The sequence below is a fragment of the Bos javanicus genome, chromosome 19, assembly GCF_032452875.1.
Source record: "Bos javanicus breed banteng chromosome 19, ARS-OSU_banteng_1.0, whole genome shotgun sequence".
NCBI classification, from domain to species: domain Eukaryota; kingdom Metazoa; phylum Chordata; class Mammalia; order Artiodactyla; family Bovidae; genus Bos; species Bos javanicus.
The window spans coordinates 52478604-52502342 of NC_083886.1; the positions used below are offsets into that span (position 1 = coordinate 52478604).

General features: G+C 57.6%; 4 protein-coding genes across 10 annotated transcripts; 2 read left to right on the forward strand and 2 right to left on the reverse strand.

Moving 5' to 3' along the window:
- The first annotated feature begins 7 nt into the window (after nt 1-7).
- Nucleotides 8-7249, forward strand: PCYT2 (phosphate cytidylyltransferase 2, ethanolamine). 4 transcript variants are annotated; one of them, XM_061392541.1, is made up of 14 exons: nt 23-190; nt 1985-2073; nt 2658-2819; nt 3077-3143; nt 3805-3889; nt 4028-4072; nt 4267-4320; nt 4759-4897; nt 5163-5245; nt 5484-5561; nt 5752-5817; nt 5983-6048; nt 6329-6417; nt 6503-7249. In XM_061392541.1, exons 1-14 carry the CDS (start codon nt 102-104, stop codon nt 6612-6614), a joined length of 1224 nt encoding a protein of 407 aa, XP_061248525.1. In that variant the 5' UTR covers nt 23-101; the 3' UTR covers nt 6615-7249. The 4 variants fall into 4 exon arrangements, with proteins under 4 accessions (XP_061248526.1, XP_061248527.1, XP_061248525.1 ...); XM_061392542.1 differs by lacking the exon at nt 4267-4320 and having other exon boundaries at nt 8-190; XM_061392543.1 differs by lacking the exon at nt 2658-2819 and having other exon boundaries at nt 21-190.
- Nucleotides 7250-9333: 2084 nt separating this feature from the next.
- Nucleotides 9334-11936, reverse strand: NPB (neuropeptide B). The gene is made up of 2 exons (XM_061392555.1): nt 9685-11936; nt 9334-9604 (listed from the first exon to the last, which is right to left on the reverse strand). Exons 1-2 carry the CDS (start codon nt 9925-9927, stop codon nt 9479-9481), a joined length of 369 nt encoding a protein of 122 aa, XP_061248539.1. The 5' UTR covers nt 9928-11936; the 3' UTR covers nt 9334-9478.
- A 150-nt stretch (nt 11937-12086) lies between these two features.
- Nucleotides 12087-18403, reverse strand: ANAPC11 (anaphase promoting complex subunit 11). 4 transcript variants are annotated; one of them, XM_061392556.1, is made up of 3 exons: nt 18323-18403; nt 16753-16873; nt 12087-12434 (listed from the first exon to the last, which is right to left on the reverse strand). In XM_061392556.1, the coding sequence occupies exons 1-3, from the start codon at nt 18383-18385 to the stop codon at nt 12289-12291; spliced, it is 330 nt and encodes a 109-aa protein (XP_061248540.1). In that variant the 5' UTR covers nt 18386-18403; the 3' UTR covers nt 12087-12288. The 4 variants fall into 4 exon arrangements, with proteins under 4 accessions (XP_061248540.1, XP_061248541.1, XP_061248543.1 ...); XM_061392557.1 differs by lacking the exon at nt 18323-18403 and adding an exon at nt 17386-17476 and having other exon boundaries at nt 16753-16927; XM_061392559.1 differs by lacking the exon at nt 18323-18403 and adding an exon at nt 17260-17379.
- Nucleotides 17547-21412, forward strand: ALYREF (Aly/REF export factor). Its single transcript, XM_061392549.1, has 6 exons — nt 17547-17879; nt 18356-18487; nt 19972-20119; nt 20671-20734; nt 20834-21011; nt 21106-21412. Exons 1-6 carry the CDS (start codon nt 17643-17645, stop codon nt 21118-21120), a joined length of 774 nt encoding a protein of 257 aa, XP_061248533.1. The 5' UTR covers nt 17547-17642; the 3' UTR covers nt 21121-21412.
- The last annotated feature ends 2327 nt before the right edge of the window (nt 21413-23739 follow it).

The following is a 23739-nucleotide window of genomic DNA, read 5'->3' on the forward strand; positions in this document are numbered from 1 at the left end:
GCGAGGCGGGTGAGGCCCGCGTGACGGCGCGTGCGTGCGCGGGCTGCGGCGGCTCGGAGTCGGGAGCCGGCTGCCCAGTGTCTCGCCGCCACTACTGGGCCATGATCCGGAACGGGCACGGGGAGGCGGGCGGCGCCAAGCGGCCGGGCCCGAGGGCTAGGCGAGCCGTGCGGGTGTGGTGCGACGGCTGGTGAGCGCGGCGGGGGACGCGGGGCGGGGGCGCGGGTGCGGCCGGGGGCGCGGCGACCGCTGTGGCCGCTTTCGCTGGAATCGGGCCGCCGGCGAGCTCGGGACGGCGGGCGAAAGGAGTCACAGGCTGCGGAAGAAGCCTTGGACCCGAGTTGCTGCGGGCAGCGCGGCTGAGGGTCGCTGGAGGCTTTCTGCGGATCCCTACATAAGCGCCTTTCCTGGGTGTTCCTTTGCCCACGTTTGCCTTTAAGCTGGAGACCCATCCAGGCTGTCCCACCTGCCTGATTTGTGCACAATAGTGGCCAGAGTTGCGGGTCTAACCTTGGTGACTTTAATCATTTCAGTGCCTTAGGAACTATTTCTCCGAGGGAGCCGTGCACCCAAAATGTCTTCCCAGAGTTCTTGCCCAGGACAAAACCTGGAAGATTCTCCTGAGTGTTTGGGCAAGTGTCAGTGCAGGCATTGGCCAATCCGTGTAAGACCCTAGTGCAGCCCTCAGCCTCCTGGATCCATCTGAGGAGAGTTACAGTGCCAAACTGTTCTCTCTTTTTTGGCAAGCCAGACAATTGGAGTAGTGGTGTTTAGATAGGTTTGAGGCTGCCGGGGGACAAGAGAAAAGTGAACGTCTAGTGGTAATTTGCCACCTTGAATACTTCCTCAGACCTTTGTTTGATGGAAGCAGAGAAAGCAAGCCCAGGGCTTCAGCAGCCAGCATGCAGGGCTGCCATACTTCTGTGCCTGCACCTGAGTCACCTTGGGGAGGGGGTGTGGCTTCCTGTCTGTGGACTCTGACCTTGGCCCTGGCCAGGCCTGACCCCACCCTTAGCAGGCCACAGTGACTGTGGTACGGCCTGGACCCAGGACCACCCTGAATTCTCTGCTATGCACCCCTCCTGCCCAGCCTGTCTGGTGGGCACAAGGGCCAGCCAGGCTCCTGAATTTAGACTCCCCTCTTCCCTTAGCCCAGGACCAGAGTACTGCGCCCCACAGGCTCATCTGCTGGGGCCCGGTGTGCTGTGGTGGTGTTAGCAAGTAGTGTTGAGTAGAATGGTTGTGTACACCTGGTGGCCTTGGTCACCTGGAGAAGCAGGGACAGCTCCACCTACTCAGAAGGCAATACCAGGCTGAGAGGAAGCAGAGCAAGCATGAGGGTCCACCCCTGAGCCCAATGACAACTCGAGTGGAGCTGTGGTACTGTGTGTGGCCTTCAGCTGAGCATTCTCTCTTAACCAGACCTGAATTTGAGGATGAATGTTCTAGAACCCCAGGTGACAGGGAGGTGGTTGTTGGTTCCAGGGAGCAAAGCCTCACTGAGTTTCCAGAGGCCATGAGGAGCAGTCAGAACTTTTAAAGCCAGCAATCGCCCTTGAGCATTGGTTAGACTTCATTATGTGTTGGCTCCAGGGACTGCGTGGCTGTCTCAGGGTAATACAGAGTCCACTGTACCCTTGAATTATCACGTTTATATTACACCTTAAAGGGACTGCCCATGGGAGCTAAGGGAGCTAAGTGCGAACTTGAGCACTGTTCCAGGTGTGGGGAGCAGGGACTGTTCTGTGTCCTCACCAGCCCTCAGGGTCCCCAGACCTGTCCCTAGGCACAGCCATGCTTGCTCAGTCTGACCCTGGGCCCAGGGACTAGTGATAAGGAGAACTGAGCACTCCTCTCTCTGAAAGCCCAACTGGGACCCTGGGGGCAGTTCCCGTGGTGGCTTTTTGGCGGGCTTCCTGATGACACTGCAGAGGAACAAGGCTGAACCCCCAACACGAGGATGACAGCCCTGTGCTCTCCACAGCTACGACATGGTACATTATGGCCACTCCAACCAGCTGCGCCAGGCCCGGGCCATGGGTGACCACCTCATCGTGGGTGTGCACACTGATGGTAAGCCGGGCTGCTGTGCCCACCGCCGCCCATGCCACCCCCCCCCCAACCCCCGGCCCCAGTGCCTGTGACAGACCCCACAGGTCCCCGTGGAGGGTAGGGCCGGGCCTAGGCCATCCTCGCCATTAGCACAGCTCTGCAAGCTCACCCTAACCCCAGCCCAGGCCAGGCCGCCCATAGCTTTCCTGTCTTGTATCCTGTCATGAGCTTGGGTGTAGGGGGTGTCCAGTGGATCCATCTGGGTATGCCAGCCACTTCCTACCCGCTTTCTGATTCGCAAGGCCTTTGAGTACAGAGTACCCAGCCATCAAAGGCAACCCGGACTGTACCTGGAACTCTAATGGATTGAGGCAGGGGGTGGCGTGCAGTTCCCAGCAGGTACATCCCCAGTGCCTGTACCAGCTCACAGAGGACAGCAGGGCTGCTTGGTACTTCATGGGCTGAGGGCCCGGTCAGAGACAGCCTCCCTCCACAAGCCTTTGTGTAGCTGCAGACCCTGCTCAGTGCTGGGAGGGGCCGGCAAGCCTGTGGCCTGCCCTCCAGGAGTCACCCACCTTGTCCTTTGCCCTCTTCTCTCTCCCTAGAGGAGATCGCCAAGCACAAGGGGCCCCCGGTGTTCACTCAGGAGGAGAGGTACAAGATGGTGCAGGCCATCAAGTGGGTGGATGAGGTGGTGCCGGCAGCCCCCTACGTCACCACACTGGAGACTCTGGACAAGTACAACTGTGACTTCTGCGTCCACGGCAGTGAGTGGACAGGACTTAATCCAAGGGGCTGGGGACTCAAGCAGCTCAGGACCTGACCATCAGAGGGGTGTCTGGAGGTGCTGGCATCCTCACACTTGTGGGAGCATGGAGCCCTTTGAGGGTCTGAGGAAGCTTTGGGTTCTTCTCCAGAAAGGAGTGTACGCACACCGGGGCAGGCCTGGAGTGAAGGTATGGACCTGGAGGTCTTCGTGGCTTTGGGTTAAATTCGGTGTTCTTGTGTGCATGTCACCCCTTAGATGACATCACGCTGACCGTAGATGGCCGGGACACCTACGAGGAAGTGAAGCAGGCTGGAAGGTACAGGTAAGCTCTAGCTGCCGGTTGGCCCACCTTTAGAGGCGTGGGTTTCCTGGGGCCCCTCGAGCGCCTTCTGCTCGTGGGGGCAGCGTCCGGGCTGCAGCCTGTGCTTCCTGTGACTTGTGCGGGTGTGGTGCGGTGGCTGGGGGTGCCATGCAGCTGGGCCACCCAGTATGGGAGCCCCTTGGCCCCAGTGGCTGCAGAGCAGTGGAGACGTGGGGTTCGACTGGGGAGCTGGCTTCTATGAGTAACTCTTGAAAAGGCCCACATGGCAGCAGCTCAGATTGGGCAGTACTGAGATTCCCTTGGCAGAGTGGGTGGTGAGGCAGGACCTGGGCGTCAGCGGGCCGAACAGGATCAGAGCCACCCCCTCGGATGGTCTGCGAACTTGAGGCTTGATAATCCTGTTGTTCTGTCCAGTCATGTCGTTTAGTTGATAAAATGACAGTGGACCCTCCACCCTCTGGGTTTTGGTTTTCTATCCTGGCCAAGAGTAGCGAGGAAGTGCATGGGCTATGCACAGCAAGGCCGCCAGGGATGGACTGTGGTAGATTCAGCCACAAGCACAGTTGCCCTTACTCTTGGGTGGGGCAACTTAGGTGCCCTTAGGAGGCAGCCTTGTACATGTGTCCCAGGATGAGAGCCCCAACCCCACCTCTGTCCCCAGAGAATGCAAGCGCACCCAGGGGGTGTCCACCACAGACCTCGTTGGCCGCATGCTGCTGGTGACCAAGGCCCATCACAGCAGCCAGGTGAGTGTGGGATTGGGAGGGAGGGATCGCCTACCCTCCCCTTGCCCCTCAGAGGGCACTGGAACAGCAAGCTTTGGGGTCCTGGGGTTGGCTGCGTCTGGAGGGCCAGGCCTCTCACCCCTGTACCCTTCTGTGCAGGAGATGTCCTCCGAGTACCGGGAGTATGCAGACAGCTTTGGCAAGGTAAGCATTGCCTGTCCTGTCTGGGCCACTGCCTGACCCCCAGGCCACTCCCTGGGGAAAGGGGGTCTCGCTCTCTACCCTGCTCCCTGCTTTCTGGGTACTGACCGCCAATCTTGCTGGCTGGCCGGTCCCAGTGGCCACCGTGTGAATGAGGGTTCTCTAACCAGGTGGCCTGGTCCTCTCTCCTTCTGTAGCCCCCTCACCCGACACCCGCCGGGGAGACACTTTGCTCGGAAGGCTCCTCCCAGGTGACCAGACGGTGGCCTCAGGGTGCCAGGTCCCCACGAGGGCTGTGTCCACTGGCCTCTTCCTGGCGGGCCAGTTGCCGAGCCAAGGTGCTATTGGCTGCAGTGCCTGCTGTGGCCGCAGGGCAGGACCCCAGTCCTGCCAGCCACAGGTGCCCCGCCCACCCGGGTCTCGGTGTGGACCAGGCAGTGCCAGCCGGCCCTCAGCATCCCTGCCTGAAATGCCTGCCTGGGAGCAACAGCAGAGCAAACAAGCGAGTGGCCAGCAGCGGCTAGGGGTTTGGAGTCCTGGCTGTGGCCCCTGTATCTGCTCCCTCCACCCCACACCTGTGCCTCCCAGAGCAGATGGACAGGCGGGTGTGGGCAGGCCCAAGGGTGGTCACAGGCAAAGGACGTGCCTGCAAGGCTTCCGTCACTGACCAGACTGTTCTCGGCTTGCAGTGCCCCGGGGGACGGAACCCCTGGACGGGGGTGTCCCAGTTTCTTCAGACATCCCAGAAGATCATCCAGTTTGCTTCGGGAAAGGAGCCCCAGCCTGGGGAGACGGTCATCTATGTGGCTGGCGCCTTTGACCTGTTCCGTATCCTCTGGGATTGGGTGGCGTTTGTCCCTGCCCAAGGCCTTCTGTCTGCTCCTCCACATGCTCCCCAGTGGGCCCCAGGGCCTCAAGGGGCCTCCCTGATTCTCAAGGACCCTGAACTGGGGTGGGGTGCACAGCCGTTAGCAGGGACACAGCTGTTAGCAGGGAGAGGCGTGAGCAGGGGAGAGGGAGGGGACCTTACTGAGCCCCTGCTCCTGTGGATGGCTGCTCTGTATTGATTCCTCGCTCCTTAACCTGGGTGCAGACATTGGGCATGTGGATTTCCTGGAGAAGGTATATGGCCTGGCAGAGAGGCCCTACGTCATCGCTGGCTTGCATTTTGACCAGGTCTCACCCCGGGGCATCTGATAGTGTGGGGACTCTGGAAAGGCTCCTAGGGATGGGGTTGGGCACAAGTGAGGAAGAGGTGGTGAGCTTGGGCCTCTGCCCAGGGAGAAACCCAGGGAAGGTTTCCCCATACTGGCAGACGTCCGCGAGGGATTATTGGGAGGGAACACAGCCTCATACACACAAAGACACACCGGTCCCGAGGTTGCCAGCTGACTCAACCTTGCTCTGCCTCCAGGAAGTCAACCACTACAAGGGGAAGAACTACCCCATCATGAACCTGCATGAGCGGACCCTGAGTGTGCTGGCCTGCCGGGTGAGAGCCAGTGGGCAGACCAGCAGTCTGTCCTTCCCAGGCTGGAGCTGCTCCTCTCCATCACCCCACCCCCCACCCCCCCGGAACCCTCCCAGGGGTACGAGTCTGGGGTTCCACCGTGCCCCCTCTCAGCCCCTACCTTGTTGCCTGGCAAGTCCTAGTTAACCAGCCGCGCTTCTTGTCCACCCAGTACGTGTCTGAAGTGGTGATTGGGGCCCCATACTCGGTCACAGCTGAGCTCCTGGACCACTTCAAGGTGAGGGTGGGGCTCCTGGTGGGAGCTTTCCAGGGAGGACCTGGGCCGAGTGGGGCCAGGCCAGTGCTCTGAGCCGTGCTGGCCTCCCTAGGGAGGGTCCTCGGGGAGCAGGGGACCGTGTAGGGTGATGCTGGGAGGGCTCCCTGACCGCTGCCTCCTCCCCAGGTGGACCTGGTGTGTCACGGGAAGACAGAAGTCGTGCCTGACAAGGATGGCTCTGACCCATACGAGGTGGGTCCTGTAGGGCCCTCAGTGGACACGAGGCGGCCACTGTCTGGTGCTTCCCAGCCACCTGATGCCCCTGTGCCTCACCATGCTTGTCTGGGAAACGGGTGAGGGACAGCTGCCTCGCTGGTGGCCGCATGGTTTAAGGAGGCGGGACCTGAGCACGAGTGATCATGCCCATCGTGGTGGGGGCGGGGGGAAAGGCCGTAGGAGCCAGGGCAGTACTGCAGGCTCCCCAAGGTTCAGGGGAGGGCTCTCACCTCCTTCCCCTCTTTCTGGCCTCCAGGAGCCCAAAAGGAGGGGCATTTTCTGCCAGGTTGACAGTGGGAATGACCTCACCACAGACCTCATTGTCCAGCGCATCATCAAGAACAGGTGAGTCCTGGCTGGGGTGCTGGGGGCACAGGGTGGCACTGAGGCCCTGGCTCTGGGTGCACACCTCACCCCATCTGGCCCCCAGGCTGGAATACGAGGCCCGGAACCAGAAGAAGGAAGCCAAGGAGCTGGCCTTTCAGGAGGCCATGAGGCGGCAGGAAGCGCAGCCCGAAAGGGAGATTGACTGTGACTTCTAACGACAGGTGGGAGGATGCCAGGGGCCCTCTGAGGGGCTGGCCCTCTCTCAACCCTGCCTTGAGAGCTTGGCTCAGTTTTTAACAAAGCTGCAGTGCCCTCTTCTCCAGTCACCCACCGCGGAAGGGCTGATGTGGAGGACATGGCCTGTCACCCTGCTCGCAAGGTGCCTGTCTTGCAGCAGGCCATCCTGCCCTTCCTGCTGAGTTGCACAGAGAGGGCTTCCAGCACAGTGGAGCAGCCCAGCCGGCAGGATGGGCAGGGGGCACCTTCGACCAGAGGGGTGCCACCCTACGTGCCATGGAAGACCCAGCTTTCATCCTCCCGGCCCTGCTGCTGCTCACTATCTGCCCCTGGGAAGCTCCTATACGCCTTCCACTGCCCAGCTCGAGGCGGCCTACCCACTTGCCTTGCCTCAGTTCAAACAAGCTTCAGGGAGCAGTGACCCAGGGGGTTGCCCCCTTTCCTCCTCGGGGTGCAGACCAGGCCGCCTCCCACATGGGCAGCCTCTGCCCTGGGGCCTGGGGCCCAGACGCTGCACCCGTTTTCCTGGACCAGCCTCCCCAGAGACTGTTCTTGGTTTTGTACCTGACTGGCGGGTGTGCAACCAAATAAACCTGCTGGGAGGGGCTCTGCATCAGGCTGTCCATCCTGCAGGGCAGTACCAGAAAACCTTGGCCCTGCTCCCCGCCACCCAACAAGGAGGTGGACGGCCGCAGCAAGAAACGCCCTAGATCCAGCTCCCCAGCCACTTCCACAGTGGCCGGAAACGAAAGAGGGAGAGAGGCAAGGGCCGACAGAGCGTCTTTGGCCCTGGGGTCTGTCGTGAGGAAAACAAGAGTCTGACACTCTGCAGTCCCCATAGCTCCCTGATCCAAGAAGGAATTGGGGGCTGCTCCCTGGCCAAGTCCACAGAATCTCAGGGTCTCCTGCACCCAAGTCAGGGCCCACTTGGAGCGGTATAGCGGCTGCAGGGTGCTAACCCCAGTCACCTCTTTTGGGGGGGAGGGGGACAGTGGCTGTGGTTTATGGCTCTGATGTTCAAGAGTAAGGACTGGGATGTTCTTTCAGCCTCTTCAGTTCTCTCCAGAATTGCCTCTGCCCTGCAGCTGCTGGGCCAGATGGGGCCAGAGCACCCTGTGGCCTGGCCCCATGGGAGTCCTAGACCAGCATTCACTCCTGGAAGGTGGGCCTGTTCTTTCTGGAGTCTAGAACCTGTGCGGGCAGCTGCAGTGAGGGGGCTGGGGGACTGTCAGTGCACGTGGCTTCTCGGGGCAGCCCTTGCCCCACTTCCTTTCCTCCCTTTCCCAGTGGGGGCAGCACACTAAGCTGTGAGAAGCACAGGGCCCTCCCCGCACCCCTGCCCCAACTTCAGGAACCCAGTGTATTAGCCTTCTCACTCCAATCCTGCAGCGATCAGCCAGTTCCTGTAGATTGATGGGGGTGGGGATACAGGAGCAGCCAGTGGATTCCTCTTGAGACCAGAGTCAGCCCTAGGCCTGTTCAGAACCCCCTGCTGGGTGGCACCCAAGGTGAGGGCTGGGGGACAGCCTGCAGCAGCAACCAGGAAGCCCCCCTGCCGCGGCTGGACCATGGTTGGAGGGAACTTGGAGCCTGGGTATCCAGGAGGTGGGTGCCTCCGGACACTTGTCCACCCAGATACAACAGGATTGTGGGTCCCACCCACAGCTTCAGCAGAGGGCTGGCTGGTAGGTCCAGCTCCCTTGGGTCCTCTGAGGCCCAGCTGGTGGCAAGGCATTCCATGGGGTGGGGGACGTCATTGAGACAAGCTCCAGATCTCTGGGGCCAGAGCTCAGGCTAAGGGACTCAGGTCAGCCTCATTGGGGGCCAGGGTGTAAATCAACTTACTGAGATCCCAACAACTGAATTAGGGAATTAGCCTGATTGGGCAAGGGTGCTGGGCTGGCACAAGGCAGTTGTATTCAAGAGCCAGGGTCCTGCACATCCCCTCCCTTCTCCAGGTATGGCACCACCCATGGCTTTGGGGATACTGCTTTCCTGCGGGTCTAGATTGGGATGAACAAAGAGCTCCCAGGCCTGGGAGGAGCCAGCTGCCTGACTCAGGACTCAGCTGGGGCTGTGCCCAGCTCTCAGCTCTGTCATCCCCCCTGCTGTAGCCCCTCCCAGCCCCGGAGCCACACATCTCGCTGCCTTCCCCCTCTGGCTGGGCCCAGCCTATTCATTCATTCATTTGGACAAGTATTGTCCCATGCTGTGTACTTTGAGGTGTTTGGGGGGTGCTCCAAGAAAGGAGTCACTCCAAGAGCTGCCCCTCTAGTAAGGGAGGCCTCAAGAAACGTAGCATTTGAGGCAGGAGGGCGTCCTGGTGTGGGGTGTTTAGGGGAGGCTTATTACAAGGTAGGACTTTTGAGCTGGTTTGGTAGACTTGATGGCTAGTGGGGGACCGAGGCAGGACCTCCTAGGAGAATCCAGGAGCTGCCTGAACAAAAGCAGGGAGGGGGCAGGGCATGGAGCGGAGCCTTGCAGAGCCAGATGCGGGGCTTCAGAAGATGTCTGGGTTTGATACCACCTCAGGCCCACAGAAAGTTCCCAGCAGCATTTTACCAGCAGTGGTTCTTGGGAGCTCCTATACAGGTGTCTCCGTGCAACCTGGTGACCTGGCTGCTGTCTGCATGCCTAGGTGAGCAGAGTATGAGTGTGGAGATTCAGGAGACCCCCACTCCACCCACTGTGCCCAACTTCCAGAGGCTGCAAGTCATTTATTCATTAAGCCATTTACTATGGGGATGGATGGGCGGTACTGGGTGCCATCTAGCTCCAGGGCAGGGGCCGGCCCACGGGTACCCGGGACATTCAGGCCGGGTCCAGGTGCCGGGGTCGGGGCTCACTTGCGACAGTCCGAGGCGCTGAGCGACAGGAAGACGTCGGCCTTGCACTGGAAAGTGGCGCGGCCGTCGGGGAGTGGCTCGCAGCTCTGCAGGTTGGGGGTGACCTCCTCGACGCACACGGCCTGGGGGCACGATGGGATGGAAGGATAAGGGGGCACCCGCACCCTCCAGCCCTCCGCACCCAACAGCGCCCATTACTCACAAGACTCCGCAGGTTGGGGCGCATCTCCCGGAAAGTGCCGACCCCTCCCAGGGATCGCGTGCCCCCGCGGGGCTCGGAGCGCCGTGCGTACGGCGACCTGTGGAAGCCGGACAGCAGCCCCGCGGCGCGGCCCACGGAGTAGTACCCCTGCCCCGCCGTCGGCTTGTACCACGCGAGGCCAGGGGACGCCAGCAGTAAGCACAGCGCCAGAGCGGCGGCCACCAGCATCGCGGGCCCGGCCATGGGGGACTCGGTGGCAGCGGGCGGCGGGGTGCGGAACGGCAGCACCCTTGCCTTATATCTGCGGCGGGGCGGGGCGGGGCGCGAGGGCGGGCGCCGGGATGCACCGGCCACCGCATCCCGGAGAGAGAAGCCCGCGCGGGGTTCAGAGCCTCTTGGGAACAGGGGCACGCTGGAGAAAGATGCTCCAGGGCTTGGGGGGATGCGACGCCCCCTTCCTCCCCACCCACGCCCACCTCCCCGTTTCTGGCCCACTCAACTCTTGCTGGGAGGCAGCCCTCAGGCCCCTCCCAGACCTTAGTCCCGACTCAGTGGGGGGAGGGGCGTCGGTGCTGCAGAACCTTCAACGAGTCCAACGGCGCCCCAGTCCCGTCACCCCCCTCTGGGACTGTACCCCGTACCCCGGGGACAAGGAGCCGTTCCCACCCTAAAGGGAGCTGACCAGAGGACCAGGCTTCTGGAGGGGGCACTGAAATCTAAGAGGGCCGGGGGTGGGGAGGGCAGAGGTGGGTTTCACACCTATGAGAGTTTTATACCACTGATCTGGTCCTCAAACAGCTCGCAGGACAGGCAGGAGGGCTCACAGGACAGATGAGGCGAGGCCACGGGAGAGCCGTTGCAGAAGTGGGTGCTGTGACCCTGTGCCACTGTGGCAGAGGAAAAGGTGAGATTAGGGGGCCTGAGAGGAACTGGCAGAGCCCTTGAGCTTCCTGGGAGGGAGCCAATGGCTGGGCTCTGGGTGTGTGCTGGGCCTGGCAGGCAGCTCTGTGTCCCGCTTGAGGGGACCACGCAGGCCCTGGGAGGACCAGGCTGGAACCCAGTAAAGAATGGAGAGGAGCCCACCTGGCAGCGAAGTGGGAGTGGCCTGCCTAGAGGACTGTATGACCTGTGGCAAGCTCTAGGCTTCTGGGGTGAGGGCACCTGTCCCGGTGTGCCAGGGCTAAAAGCCTGGAGGCTCGGTTCACGGTCTGGCACCCTAGGCATGTGGGTATTTCCTGTCACAGGGGAGAATTCCCCAGGGAAGGCAGAACTCCAGGGACGCGAGGCGAGCAGGGCAGGCCAGGTCACCCTGTGGGATCCTCTGCAGCTGCCACTGCCCACCTCCCAGTAAGGGCTGGTCTTCTTACTGGTCTGTGAACTCAGTGACCATGGATCCAGACACGCTGTAGATAGGCGCTTAGAATTCAGAGTTACTGCCTAGAGTCCAAGAGCTAAATGGGAGCACCCAGGAGGCTGAGTCCAAGGGCCCAAGACGGAGGGCACACAGCAGGTGACATGAGGCTTACTCAGCTGCCCCTCCTCCTGCTCACACTTTCCAAACACCCTGGCACGTGCCTTCCCAGGACAGACACCAGCACAAGGGCCCTGGCAGCTGGGTTTCTGGGCAAGGAGCATATGACCTCCAGGTTCTGTGAAGGTTCCTTCCCTCTGGGCACAATGGTCCAGACCATGTACTGCCCTGCCTTCTCCCCTGGGGACTGGTGCTCAGAAACCAGCTACCCACTGGGCAGAAGGCATTACAGGGACACAGGGCAGTGACCCCAGGTGCGGGGGGAGGTCGAGAATAGACTGGAAGGAGCCCATGCTCACAGGACATGTAGCCTACAGCGGTTGCCATCCAAAAGCTGCTCAAAACCCTAGGGCTGGGTTCCTTGCCCCCACCCCACACCAGGCCACCAGCCAACGGGGGCTGTGGTGGAGCAGAGGTGCCCCAAGGATGTCCCAAGGGCTGACTTCTCTAGATGGGGAGACCCTTGGACACCCGTGGACACATGTCCTGATGTCAGACACTGGCCTTGACAAGGAGCTGGAAGAAGGGGACTGAGGCCACCAGTCACAGCAGCCTTGGCAAAGCCCTCTTTGCACAGCTAGCACCTACTCAAGGACAGCCTTCCAGAGGGAGGAAGCATGGGAGTGCCTGCCAGCCATGTCCATCCAGGGTCCCAGCAACCACCCTGAAGAGGGGGCCTCCCGGCCTCTCTACCCCACCAGGCTCTTCCAACCCAAGCCCACTCCTCCCACCCTGGCTCCTTCTTCTCCAGGGGTGTGACTCAGGGCCTCTCGGCATCTCATTGGGATGTTTATTCATGAGTTTTCATACTGGCGCACACCGAGGCTGCCTCAGCACCAAGAAAACAAGCAACTGGAGCCTCCGGCCAGGCTTAGGTGGTTTAATGAGTTTTATTTATTTGATAAAAGTGTCAACGTTGTGATGGGAGAAAATAAACGCAGCTCCAGTCCTCATTTCAACCCTGTCAGAGCCCAGAGGAGACTGTCTCCGTGGAGGAGACAGCCACCCAGAGCCACTGTGGGGGTGAGGCCGTCTCAGGGTGAGGGCAGGGGCATCGGGCAGCGTGGATGGCCTCACTCCTTGAACTTCCACTCCTGGCGGCACATGGGGCAGTGCTGCTGCACCTGCTGCGCGTTCAGCCACTTGAGGATGCAGTGCATGTGGAAGCAGTGTGAGCACTGGCCCCACACCAGCGGGCAGTCGTCACCCGGCACCTTGCCTGTGGGAGGGACGAGAGGACCTGTGAGTCACCCAGAGCACAGGACAAGTCCGACGGGGGAAGCATGCCCACGGTGGCCTCAGGGCTCAGAGAGGACAGGAACCTGGAAGGAAACCACAGGCTCAGCTGAGCAGCCACCTCTATATGAACCTCTGCAAAGACCACCCAGGCTGCTCCCACCTCCACGCGGGAGCTCAGCAGCAGCAAGAGCTCCGGCCGGGCCTGAACCCCCGTCCACTGGCCTCCCAGGGCCTGGGCCCATCTGCAGACACACCGCAGCTCTGCCATTTGGCACCCGTGATGCCAAGAAGGTTACATCAGTGTGTCAGGGCGCCTGCACAGGTGACCTGCCTCCGAGCGGCAAACCATTCTCTTGATCAAGGTGAGGTGAGCCGGAGCCTTAGAAACTAGATGTTGCTATCGCCAGGCAGTAGGGACCCAGTTCAGTACCAGGAAGCAGGTCGGGGACACAGGGGCTTATGGCCCAGCCCATCGGCCACTGGGAGTGACGTGGCACTGCCTCCCGTTTCCTCCCCATTTCTATCCTACCTGAGGTCCAGAGAACCTGGTGCTGGCCCTCCAGCCCACACACCTGCATGTGCTACCACTGTGAAGAGGGCCTGGCATCAACAGAAACAAGTCCCTGGTTTTTAAGAATCTACAAAACCCCATCACATACCTGGTGCCAGCAGAGCACAATGTCCTCCCCCAGCCACGAGCAGGTAAGGTCCCCATGAGCAGGGGGAGCTGCAGCTTGCTGCCACCACCCTCTAGGGGGGCCATTCCCCCAAACCATTGCCACAGGGCCCCTCATGCCTATTAAGCGTGAACCAAATCCAGAAGTCACTAGGGCACACAGTGCAGCAGCCAGATAAGCTGGGGTGAACAGGAGACATCTTGTCCACGAAGTAGTTCCTAAGTGCTGGCCTGGTCACATGTGGTCCTGGTCATCTCTCTTGACACCAGACACAGGGACAGGTGACTGTACGATGTGTTAAACAGATAACACCATGGCGAAGCCACATGGCAGTGCTCTCAAGACCTAATGGAGCACCTGCTCTGAGCTGCACAAGGGGCCGGAAACCTGACCTGAGCGCTTGTCCAAGCCTCACAGTGCTCCGCAGTCTCTATCATGCCCCCCGACATACCACCGACAGACGAGGGCACGTGACTCCCAAGGGCAGCTGCCATGGCCTGAAGGGAGCATGCCGGCCAGGAGGCTGGTGTGGGTGCCAGGTCTTAAATATCCTTCAGTGGCTGCTCAAAACCTGCACCTCCTTCCCAGTTCAGGAGCAGCCCTTGCCCCACAATGGTACATTCACCCTATGGAGTCAGACAGATGGGCACTACCATCTTCTTACTCTCTTGTTTGGGGCAGTATTTCTCAATTTTTTTTTTTTTAACTTTTTATTTTGTATTGGGGTATAGCCCATTAACAACACTGTGATAATTTCAGGTGAACAGTGAAGGGACTCAGTTATACATATACATGGATCCTTTCTCCCTCTCAAACCCCCAATCTTTTAAAAGTAATTCTCTCTAAAACAAAACATCATTCCTTTTCTGAATCTTTTACAACAAAACAACCAAAAAACAATTTACCTGGAAAATACAAAACCATCTAGCTCACTCTGCTTCCCAGGCCAGGGTCGGGGGCGAGGTGGACGGCCCTGTGCCAGGAGCCCACAGGGTGTGACACCTGATTTCTGTTGGTTCCCACACCCCACCCCACCCAGGGTCTTTCCCACCTCAGCAGAACTACGCTTGCAATCACCCCTAACACATTAGAGCCCTTACAAATAGAGGATGCAAGAGGATGCACAGGGGCCAGCTAGCCAACTGGCAGGAGTACCCTAGCCATCACGTCCATTCGTGGGGAATCTGACACCACCTTCCATGCTGACAGTGACTCATGCTAAGTGTCGGTGGGATCCTCTCCATAAGACTTTCACTCACAAAGCCCTGAGACAAGGAGCAGGTTTATCACAGTCTGAGTCACTTTGGATTCTTCGTAGGAATTTCATCTCAGCAGAGAAATCCACCATCACTTGATCTGTATAGAAGGCACCCTGGGCTGACCAAACACTTTGATCATTACAGCTGGCTCACAACCAGCAAGTCCAAAGTTCAGCCTCTAAACCCCGCCCCCGCCCCCCCCCTCTTCCCAGGAGCCAGCACACCTCAGCCAGCCCTACACACTGGGTTCCACAAGCTGCATGCAAGCCCTGGTGCCATCTTTGACACACAGGCTCACTCACCCACACTGGGTCAAGGGCATGACCACATAAACGCTACCCTAGGACTTTTCTTTTCAGAAGCCATATCTGCTGCTGAGAAAGTTGCAAGTACCTACCCATAACCTGTGTTGTAGCTTTGAGAAAGGGTGGTGTTAGGATTTCCCTGGTGGTACAGTGGATAGGAATCCACCTGCCAATGCACGGGACATGGGTTCAATCCCTGGGCCTGGAAGATTTCACATGCTGCAGAGCAACTAAACCCGAGCAATGAAACCACTGAAGCCTGTGCGCCTAGAGCCTGTGCTCCGCAACAAGAGAAGCCACGGCAACTAGAGTAGTGCTCCCTCACCTAGAAAAAGGCTGCATGTAGTAACAAGACCCAACTGAACCAAAAAAAAAGGGGGGGGGGGCGAGGTTTTAAACGGATTAAACCAAGCCAGACCTTGTGCTTCTATTCTCTCTCCCTGTTACATAAAATCTCATCAAGTAGAACCAATCACTGATTTCCTAAGATTATATACCAGCCTGATTAAATCAGGATGGATTAGCCCCTAGGTGATGAGATTTCCTCTCACCGAATGTAAAGATTTAAGGCTAGGATAAAATTATATTTGCACTAAAATTCAATTATTTGAATTTCACTGTAAGCAAAGATCTAGTACTATTTTGATGTTCACGGCCCCACAGGACAGGCCTGGTCATTGACTTCTCAGTGGTCCCCAAATCTCACTTCTCTCTTGGGAACACCTTCGTTCCCTAGGCAAAGCCTTAAGAGCCTTCCTACTGCTTCTAGTTCACTTGTGTCTGACTAAAAACTAAATTCACTGGTGCAAAAATCTCCTTTTGACCCAAATACTTTCACTTCACAGAACACACTGGAGACAAAGTGAAGTGAAAGTGAAGTCGCTCAGTCGTGTCCGACTCTTTGCTATCCCATGGACTGTAGCCTACCAGGCTCCTCTGTCCATGGGATTTTCCAGGCGATAGTACTGGAGTGGATTGCCATTTCCTTCTCCAAGGGATCTTCCCAACCCAGGGATCGAACCCAGTTCTCCCGCATTGTAGACAGACGCTTTACTGTCTGAGCCACGAGGGAACAATGCAAAAAAGCCCAGCAAAGATGAACTCTGATAAAACCTGAGGTCAGGCATTTTGCAAGACAACAGGTTCTGAAAGAATCAGATGTCTACGGGGAATTCCATGGTGGTCCAGTGGTTAAGAATCTGCCTTCCAATGCAGGGGATGTGGGTTTGACCCCTGGTCTAGAAACTAAAATCCCACGTGATCCAAGACAACTGAGCCCATGCAACACAACTAGAGAGAAGCCTGCCCAATGCAATGAAGGTCCCTACGCAGCCAAAAATAAATAAATAAAAATAAAAACAAATAATTAGATGTCTAAAACGCGATAGAGAAGTTGAAGCAAGACTATTCTAGATTAAGTAGTGAAGGGAAAAAGTGATCACACCTTGGGTCTTGGCTCACACCACCCAACAACAAAAAGACATTTGAGGACAACTAAAGAAATCTGAACAAGGACTGGGAATGAGGGGCAACGGTAAGAAATACGTTGTCTAAAGTGACAACAGTGCTGGGTGAAAGTCAGCACTGAAGTAGGGCCTCACATTTAGCATTTACTATGGCTTCCCTGGTGGCCCAGTGGTAAAGAACCCACCTGACAATGCAGGAGACATTTAGCATTTACTTTAAAACAGCTGGGCAAAAACCACCAGATATGAAAACGTGTTATTCATCATTTATGTGCTGGATTGAGGGGGAAACCTTGTAACATTACACTTTTTTGTTGACTTGAAATTTTCAAATAAAATGCTTTAACACATCTTTGTGTTCCACGTGTCTCATTGTGACTTTTATCAGGATAGCAAACTGTGCTCTTTTCCTTACAAAACTTTTGACAGGATCTTTGTACAAATATGGGCCCAAATAGCCTGGCTTTTCTCTATCAACTTTTCTTGGGAAGAGGAAACCAAACCCCAGAAACGCTGTGCAAGTACTTCTGGGGACACGCCAAGGCCAGATGATAGGCACAGCTCGAGAGACAGCGGGCAGGGGACACTCACAGTCCGGGCAGCAGCCATTGAAGGCCATCCGGCAGATGCCACAGTTCTCGTCGTTGGCTACCCAGAGCCAAGTGGCCACGCCGTTCCAGCATTTGATCTTCACCCTCATGGCGCGAGGAGCCTGCGAGGAGGGAAGAGACCACCCGGCTGTGCTGAGTCTGCAGAGCTACGGCACCTGGAAGCCAAAGAAGGGGTGTCGCCCCGAGGGTCCAGCGTAGGCAAGCAACAGTGGCCGCCGAAAGGCAGTAAGAGCTGTCTGCAAGGGGGCTGGGGCGGAGGCCGGGTCCTCGGGAAGCCCGGGAGGACCGGTGTTGGTCCTTCGCCAACACCGCACTTCTGCCCCGGCGTACGCAGAAGGGCTCGTCGGCTTTCTTTAACAACCGCAGAAACGCGCCGTGCGCTACTTCCGAAAGGGCTGACGGGGCTGAGTAGATGGAGACCCAAGCCCGCTCCCTACGAGGTCACCCCGGAAACAACCCAGGCGTGGGCCGCACGGGCCGCACTCACTCCCGCCGCGGGACTAGGGTGCGGGTTCCTGGTGCGGTGGGGGAGGGGCAAGGGAGAGGCGCCACGCTCGGCCACGCCCCCAACGGCCGCGCCCCCGCCGATCTAATCGCGCGCGGCACCACCCGCCTTCAGTTGGCAGCGCCGGCCCCGCGCGGGAAGGTACATAAACGCCTGTGGCCGCGGCTCGGCACTTCTCAGAGGCGCCCGCCGAGCTCCTTGGTTCAGTGCGCACGCGCGGCCTCGCCCTCTGAGACGCCGAAGGCCCGCAGCCAATCCGCGGTCGCTCTGAGGACGCGGCACCGGAAAACCCCCGAGCGGCGCTGGAAGTGACGCGCCGACGTGCTGACGCGCGGGCTCGAGCCGAGGCCGATTCCGCGCCCGCCATGGCCGACAAAATGGATATGTCTCTGGACGACATCATTAAGCTGAACCGGAGCCAGCGAGGCGGCCGCGGCGGGGGCAGGGGCCGCGGCCGGGCCGGCTCCCAGGGTGGCCGCGGCGGCGGGGCCCAGGCCGCCGCGCGAGTGAACCGAGGCGGCGGACCCATTCGGAATCGGCCGGCCATAGCCCGCGGCGCGGCGGGCGGCGGCGGCAGGAACCGGCCGGCGCCCTACAGCAGGGTGAGTGTGGATACCGGGTGGCGGGCCGCGGCGAGGAAGCGAACCGGCAGGGCGGCGCACGGGCGACCGACCGGGCGGCCGGCTGACCGACTGACCGACTGGGCCGGGGGTCGCGGGCGCCGGCCGGTTCGGCGGGCGGGAAGGTCGCACGCCTGCCGGGCACCAAGGCGGAGACCCTGGCGGCCTTTGTCTTAGCAGGGTGCCCGGCCTCACGGCTCTGGGGGCTGAGGGGCCGTTGGCGCGGCCGCCCCGGTGGCGGGAAGTCGGTTGGAGGGAACCGAGAAGTTGCGGGACGTGTGGCCTTGGCGGCCGGGTACGGCCTGACGCGGGCGAGAAGCGGGGGCCGCGGGTCTGTCTCAGTGCCTGCTTCCCCGCCGTGATGGGGGGAGGGTCTTGCTGTGGCCGTGAGGGCGAGGGCGAGCCCTGGAGTGAGACTCACAGACCTTTTTCTGTTCTTGTGTTTTCTTTTTCCTCAGCCGAAACAACTTCCCGACAAATGGCAGCATGACCTTTTCGATAGCGGTTTTGGGGGTGGTGCCGGCGTGGAGACCGGTGGGAAACTGCTGGTGTCAAATCTGGATTTTGGAGTGTCCGACGCTGATATTCAGGTAAGGGACTGGAGTTTCTTGGTGGGCGGGTCACTCCGCACGGAATTGGTTGTGGCGTTTGGGACTTGGCCCTGAATCCCCCCACACACCTTGGGAAGACAAGCTCTCCCAGGCACCCAAGGGCCAGCCACTGTTCCCTGTGAGGGGCTCCAGGAATGCAGAGCAGAGGTTGAGCTAGAATTGAAAGCCTGACCAATGTGTCAGTTTGTGCTGGAAGACAAGACCCCAGCTTAGTCTGGGGCGCTGCCGTTCTTCCTTGCTAAAACGTGTTCTGTAGATGAAGGCACTCTGCCCAAGCTCTTCTGACAGAAGCTTGGTTGAATGTGCTCCGTTTCTGTTTGTGGAAGAGCTAGGCTACTTGCTTTCCTTACGTTTTGCTTGTTTTAATGGTTTGTTGGGAGGAGAAAGTGCTTCTTTTGTAGAACTGACAGCATAGAACCAGGATGGTGCCAGCGTCACTCTGGTTCCATTTGCCTTAAGCCCTATGTCTTACTTAGAATTTCATCCCCTGTCTTCTCACTTATCCTCACCCCCTGGGTTTTGCTAGTGGCATGATTCTCAAACATCTTTGGTTGAAGCCTCTTTTTTTTTTTTCCTCTCTCTTTCCTCCCCTTTTTCTTTTTTTCCTTTTCTTTTTTTTTGGTTGAACCCTAAAGGCCTTTAAACTTGCTGCCTAAAATGGTTAAGTAATAACATCTTGGGGGTCAGTCCAGGAGATGGCTGGGCAGGGTACTGGGCCTCCCTGGGTTCAATTTCCCAGAGCCCAGCCATTTACTTTGCCTTGGGAGGACAGAGCAAGGCCAGTGAGCACTCACAGTGTCTCAACACTTTTTTTAAGGTGGTTTCTGGCATCCACTGGAAACCGCTTTTGGTGAACTCCACTTCCCGCTGTGTGCCTGCGGCCGGAGTAGCCCCACACTCTGGGTTCCCTCTCCAACTCCCAGCCTGCCTGAGGTCAGGGCAGTTTCCATGGCAGCGCTTGACTTCAGGCTTTGCGGCAGGCTTGAGTAGGAGGAGAGGGAAAGGTGAGCCAGAATCTGCCCTGGGGGAGGGGCTGGGTCAGGGCTCCCAGTCAGAGGGCCCTTGGAGCTGGTCCACAAGTGGATAGAGCCCCTTGCTCTGTGATCTTGGCCTTGGCTGCTTCTTGGCACAGTCCTTGGGTGTGTTGTAAATATTCCTTTGTTGAAGAAGATAGCAACTTAATATTTGCCCTTCATTGGTGGGCTTTGTGATCCTTCACCTGCATCGTGGTAGAGATGTCAGGTTCCCAAGTGGGCAGGAGCCCTCAGGCCCAGCTGCTCCGGGAAATTGCTGTCCCACCTGTCCCATCCCATACCCCAGGTCCCACCGCCACTGCCCTGCCCCACCACATGTATGTCTTCCTCCCAGGGAAATACCCCAAAGCAGTTTACACTTCCAGGGAGTGTCCCTGGGCCACCAGAAGAAAGATTGCTTTGCTAACAACTGCTCTTTCTGACTCTCAGGAGCTCTTTGCTGAATTTGGAACTCTGAAGAAGGCGGCTGTGCACTACGACCGATCTGGCCGCAGTTTAGGAACAGCTGACGTGCACTTTGAGCGGAAGGCAGATGCACTAAAAGCTATGAAACAGTACAACGGCGTCCCTTTGGATGGTGCGTTTGAGATTGGACCCAGAAAGGCTGCAGCGCTGTAGCTAGTTTGCGGAGCCAAAGGCTGGCCCCATCCCTGCAAGAGTAGGGTCCCCTCTGCTTGAGGACACTTTGTGTTCGCCCCTTTGTCTCTCTTCCACTACCACCTCTCATGCTGCCCCACACATCTGGACCAACCTCTTGTGAATCCCCATCCAGCAAGCTACATCCCTCCCCTCCTTCAGCTCCTTCCGGAAGATTCACTTCTGTGAAGCCTTCTCAGAATCACCATAGTACAACTCTTGAGTGCGGGGCTGTAGTCGTAAAGACAAAGGTACCTTTCTGCTCCTGGGCACCCCGGACGCCCGACAGACACCCACGTGCACTGGATGAGAAGGAGCGAGGAGGCGCTGGTGGGGCTGTTCTCCCACCAGCATTTCCAGGCTGTCCTCTCGTCGGGAGCATCAAGATGCACAGTGTCCCTTTCCAGTGCTTGCATGGAGGCCAGGGTGCTGCCCCTAGCAGGCTTCAGAGTCCTCTAACAGGAGCTGGCCCTCTTGTGTTCTCTGCCACAGGCCGCCCCATGAACATTCAGCTCGTCACCTCACAGATTGACACGCAGCGGAGACCTGCACAGAGGTGAGTTCAGGGCCTCTCTAGTCATGGCTGACTTGTGGGGTGTCTCCTCATGCTGCAGGTCTTCCCAGGCATGTGAGCAAAGTTTCCTTTTCTTGCTAGTGTAAACAGAGGTGGGATGACTAGAAACCGTGGTTCAGGAGGTTTTGGTGGTGGCGGCGGCACCCGGAGAGGCACCCGTGGAGGCAGCCGGGGCAGAGGCAGAGGCACCGGCAGGAGTTCAAAGCAGCAGCTTTCCGCAGAAGAGTTAGATGCCCAGCTGGATGCTTATAATGCAAGAGTAAGTCACAGAGGAGGGCTGGGTGAGGGTCAGTCCCAGACCAACTGAGAGGAGGGCCTCATTTTGAGTGAGCACCTCTCTTCCTCTGTTTCAGATGGACACCAGTTAAACAGACCAGCAAATCCGTGCATGGACCAGGACCCAGAAGTCTCGTCCGTGCTCCCTGGTGGGAGGGGGTGACAGACTGGGGCTGTGTGGCCAATGATGGATTTGTTTCTTTTGTGTTTTAAAATAGGATTTAAAATTCATGTAAAGGTTTCTTTTTCCTTTTTTTTTTTTTTTAAATTCTGAAACAGACCTGTTTTGTACTGAGTTATTTTTGGGATAACTTTTACTGGTTGTTGTTGTGGAGAAGGTGGCGTTTTCACCTTTGCCATAATAAAATAGAAATGTGTGTAGAACTGGAACTGTTTAATTCATCCCATTTTCAGGGTCCTCACCTGGGCCAGAATGCTGGTGTGATCTGGTAGGCGGGAGGGACGTGGGATCTGAGGAGGAAATGAGGCAGGCCTGCTGGGCACATGGCACCTGGCCTGTGGGTTGGAGTTCTGCAGGACGATGCTGGCTGCCACGCTGTTCCCACAGATCCAAACCCCTTTTTCTCATCCCCTCATCCCCCCTAGGTGGGAGGATATGGAGCAGTGGTCCTCCACACTCAGCCACCTGTTCATTGCCTGTACTGCCAGGTGAGGGGCAGGGCAAGGTGGGGTGCCCTGTGCTTCTGGCCAGTTTCAGGTGACTGCTGGGTTGAGCTATTCCTTTCCTTCTCGTGCTCTGGTTCTCAGAAATCTAGGTTTAGTAGTTCTGACTTTGCAACATAATCCCCGCGTGTTTTTCGTCTTTTGTGTCATGAAGGAAAGATCACAGTTTTCAGTGTTTTCTTAATTATGTACTTGGAGATGTAGCTAGTGGGAGCTGTGGTAGAATCTCATTTGACTCACAGGGAACTGGGGGGGCGGGCAGACAGTGGTGCCCATCTGGACCCCTCCTGGGACAGACAAGAGCAGGATGGTCATGTTACTTGCTCGAATGCTGGTGTGACCTGCCATGCAGTTCTATGGTTCAGGAGGAGCCAAGATCCCTGGGGTGTGGGGCATGGACATCTCTTTGGGCCTCCCCTCCTGAGGACATGCTTTTGAGCCACTCAGTTATGCCTACAACCCAGCTAGAGGGAAACTGGAAAATTCTTAAAGAGATGGCCCACCTTACCTGTCTCCTGAGAAACCTGTACGCAGGCCAAGAAGCAGCAGAACCAGACATGGAAAAACAGACTGGTTCAAAATTGGGAAAGGAGTACTGTCAAGGCTGTATGCTGTCACCCTGGTTATTTAACTTACCTGCAGAGTATATCATGCAAAATGCCAGGTTGGATAAATCAAATCAAACTGAAATCAAGATTGCTGGGAGAAATATCAACAACCTTAGATATGCAGATGACACCACTTTAATGTCAAAGTGAAGAGGAACTAAAAAGCCTCGAGGGTGAAAGAATGAAAAAAGTTAAAACTCAACATTCAAAAAAGAAGGTCATGGCATCTGGTTCTATCACTTAATGGTAAACAGAAGGGGAAAAAGTGGAAATACTAACATTTTATTTTCGTGGGCTCCATAATCACTGCAGACGATGACTGCAGCTCTGATATTAAAAGACTTCTTGGAAGAAAAGCTATGATAAACCTGGACAGCTTATTGAAAAGCAGAGAGAGACATCACTTTGCTGACAAAGGTCCATATAGTCAAAGCTATGGTTTTTCCAGTATTCATGTACAGATGTGAGTTGGACCATAAAGCTGAGCCCCAAAGAACTGATGTTTTCAAATTGTGCTGGAGACTTGAGAGTCCCTTGGACAGCAAGATCAAACCAGTCAGTCCTAACGGAAATCAACCCTGAGTATTCACTGGAAGGACTGATGCTGAAGCTGAAGCTCCAGTACTTTGGCCACCTGATGCAAAGAGCCGACTGATTGGAAAAGACCCTGATGCTGGGAAAGACAGAAGGCAGGAGGAGAAGGGGATGGTGACAGCCTTTTGAGAATAGAGACTGTGGGGAGGAGTAAGTGGGGGCCAGGAGAGTCACCCCAGCCTTAACAGCAGCCGGTGCCTTGGCTCTTCCGGAAGCAGCTACCATGGCCCGCAGCTCAGATGACTTCCATGTTTGGGATGAGGCTGGAGTGAGTCACAAGGAAGGAGTGTGATTAAGGGGTGGCCCTTTAACAGTCAGTCAATGTGCTGCCACTGCAGAGCCAGCAGCTGCCATTTGAACCATCTGAGCCATGTCAGGCACTGATGGAAAGATGATTGAGGTGACTCATCCCTACCTCTAGCCCAGTCTTAACGGGAGGGGATCAGCCAGGGCTCAGCTTTAGCTGCAGTGTGGTGAGGGGCGACTGGTGGAGGTCAGACCATCTGGACAGAGCCAGGCAGCCTCTCTGATGAGGTGGCCTTGGACTAAGCAGGCACATGCCAGGCAGGGAGAGTGCTTTCTGGATGTTGGCTCCGGTGTTTGGAGGAAGCGATGATGGGGAATTGGGGGCTTGTGGGGCATGGTAAGGGGTGGCCAAGGTGCCACATGGGCGGAGGGTGTCACTAGTGAAGAGAAAGTTCCAGGAAGAAAGCAGGCAAAGGACAGGCTGTGCTCAGTGTTGGGTCTAAGAGGCAGAAACACCGGTGCTTACACTGGTAAGCATCCAGATGTGGACCCAGGCAAGTGCTGCTGTCAGCTAGGTGT

What these genes read in the sequence shown, in the direction of transcription:
- PCYT2 (XM_061392541.1), top strand. Translation starts at nt 102, where the DNA reads ATGATCCGGAACGGGCACGGGGAGGCGGGCGGCGCCAAGCGGCCGGGC. An exon ending in TGACTTCTGCGTCCACGGCA is followed by an intron (nt 2,820 to 3,076) that starts GTGAGTGGACAG and finishes GTCACCCCTTAG; the next exon opens with ATGACATCACGCTGACCGTA. An exon ending in CAGCGCATCATCAAGAACAG is followed by an intron (nt 6,418 to 6,502) that starts GTGAGTCCTGGC and finishes TCTGGCCCCCAG; the next exon opens with GCTGGAATACGAGGCCCGGA.
- NPB (XM_061392555.1), bottom strand. Translation starts at nt 9,927, where the DNA reads ATGGCCGGGCCCGCGATGCTGGTGGCCGCCGCTCTGGCGCTGTGCTTA. An exon ending in GCCCCAACCTGCGGAGTCTT is followed by an intron (nt 9,605 to 9,684) that starts GTGAGTAATGGG and finishes TCGTGCCCCCAG; the next exon opens with GCCGTGTGCGTCGAGGAGGT.
- ALYREF (XM_061392549.1), top strand. Translation starts at nt 17,643, where the DNA reads ATGGCCGACAAAATGGATATGTCTCTGGACGACATCATTAAGCTGAAC. An exon ending in CAACGGCGTCCCTTTGGATG is followed by an intron (nt 20,120 to 20,670) that starts GTGCGTTTGAGA and finishes TCTCTGCCACAG; the next exon opens with GCCGCCCCATGAACATTCAG. An exon ending in CAGCGGAGACCTGCACAGAG is followed by an intron (nt 20,735 to 20,833) that starts GTGAGTTCAGGG and finishes TTTTCTTGCTAG; the next exon opens with TGTAAACAGAGGTGGGATGA.
- ANAPC11 (XM_061392556.1), bottom strand. Translation starts at nt 18,385, where the DNA reads ATGCTGCCATTTGTCGGGAAGTTGTTTCGGCTGAGGAAAAAGAAAACA. An exon ending in AAACACAAGAACAGAAAAAG is followed by an intron (nt 16,874 to 18,322) that starts GTCTGTGAGTCT and finishes CCCTCCTCGCAG; the next exon opens with GCTCCTCGCGCCATGAGGGT. An exon ending in CAATGGCTGCTGCCCGGACT is followed by an intron (nt 12,435 to 16,752) that starts GTGAGTGTCCCC and finishes TCCCTCCCACAG; the next exon opens with GCAAGGTGCCGGGTGACGAC.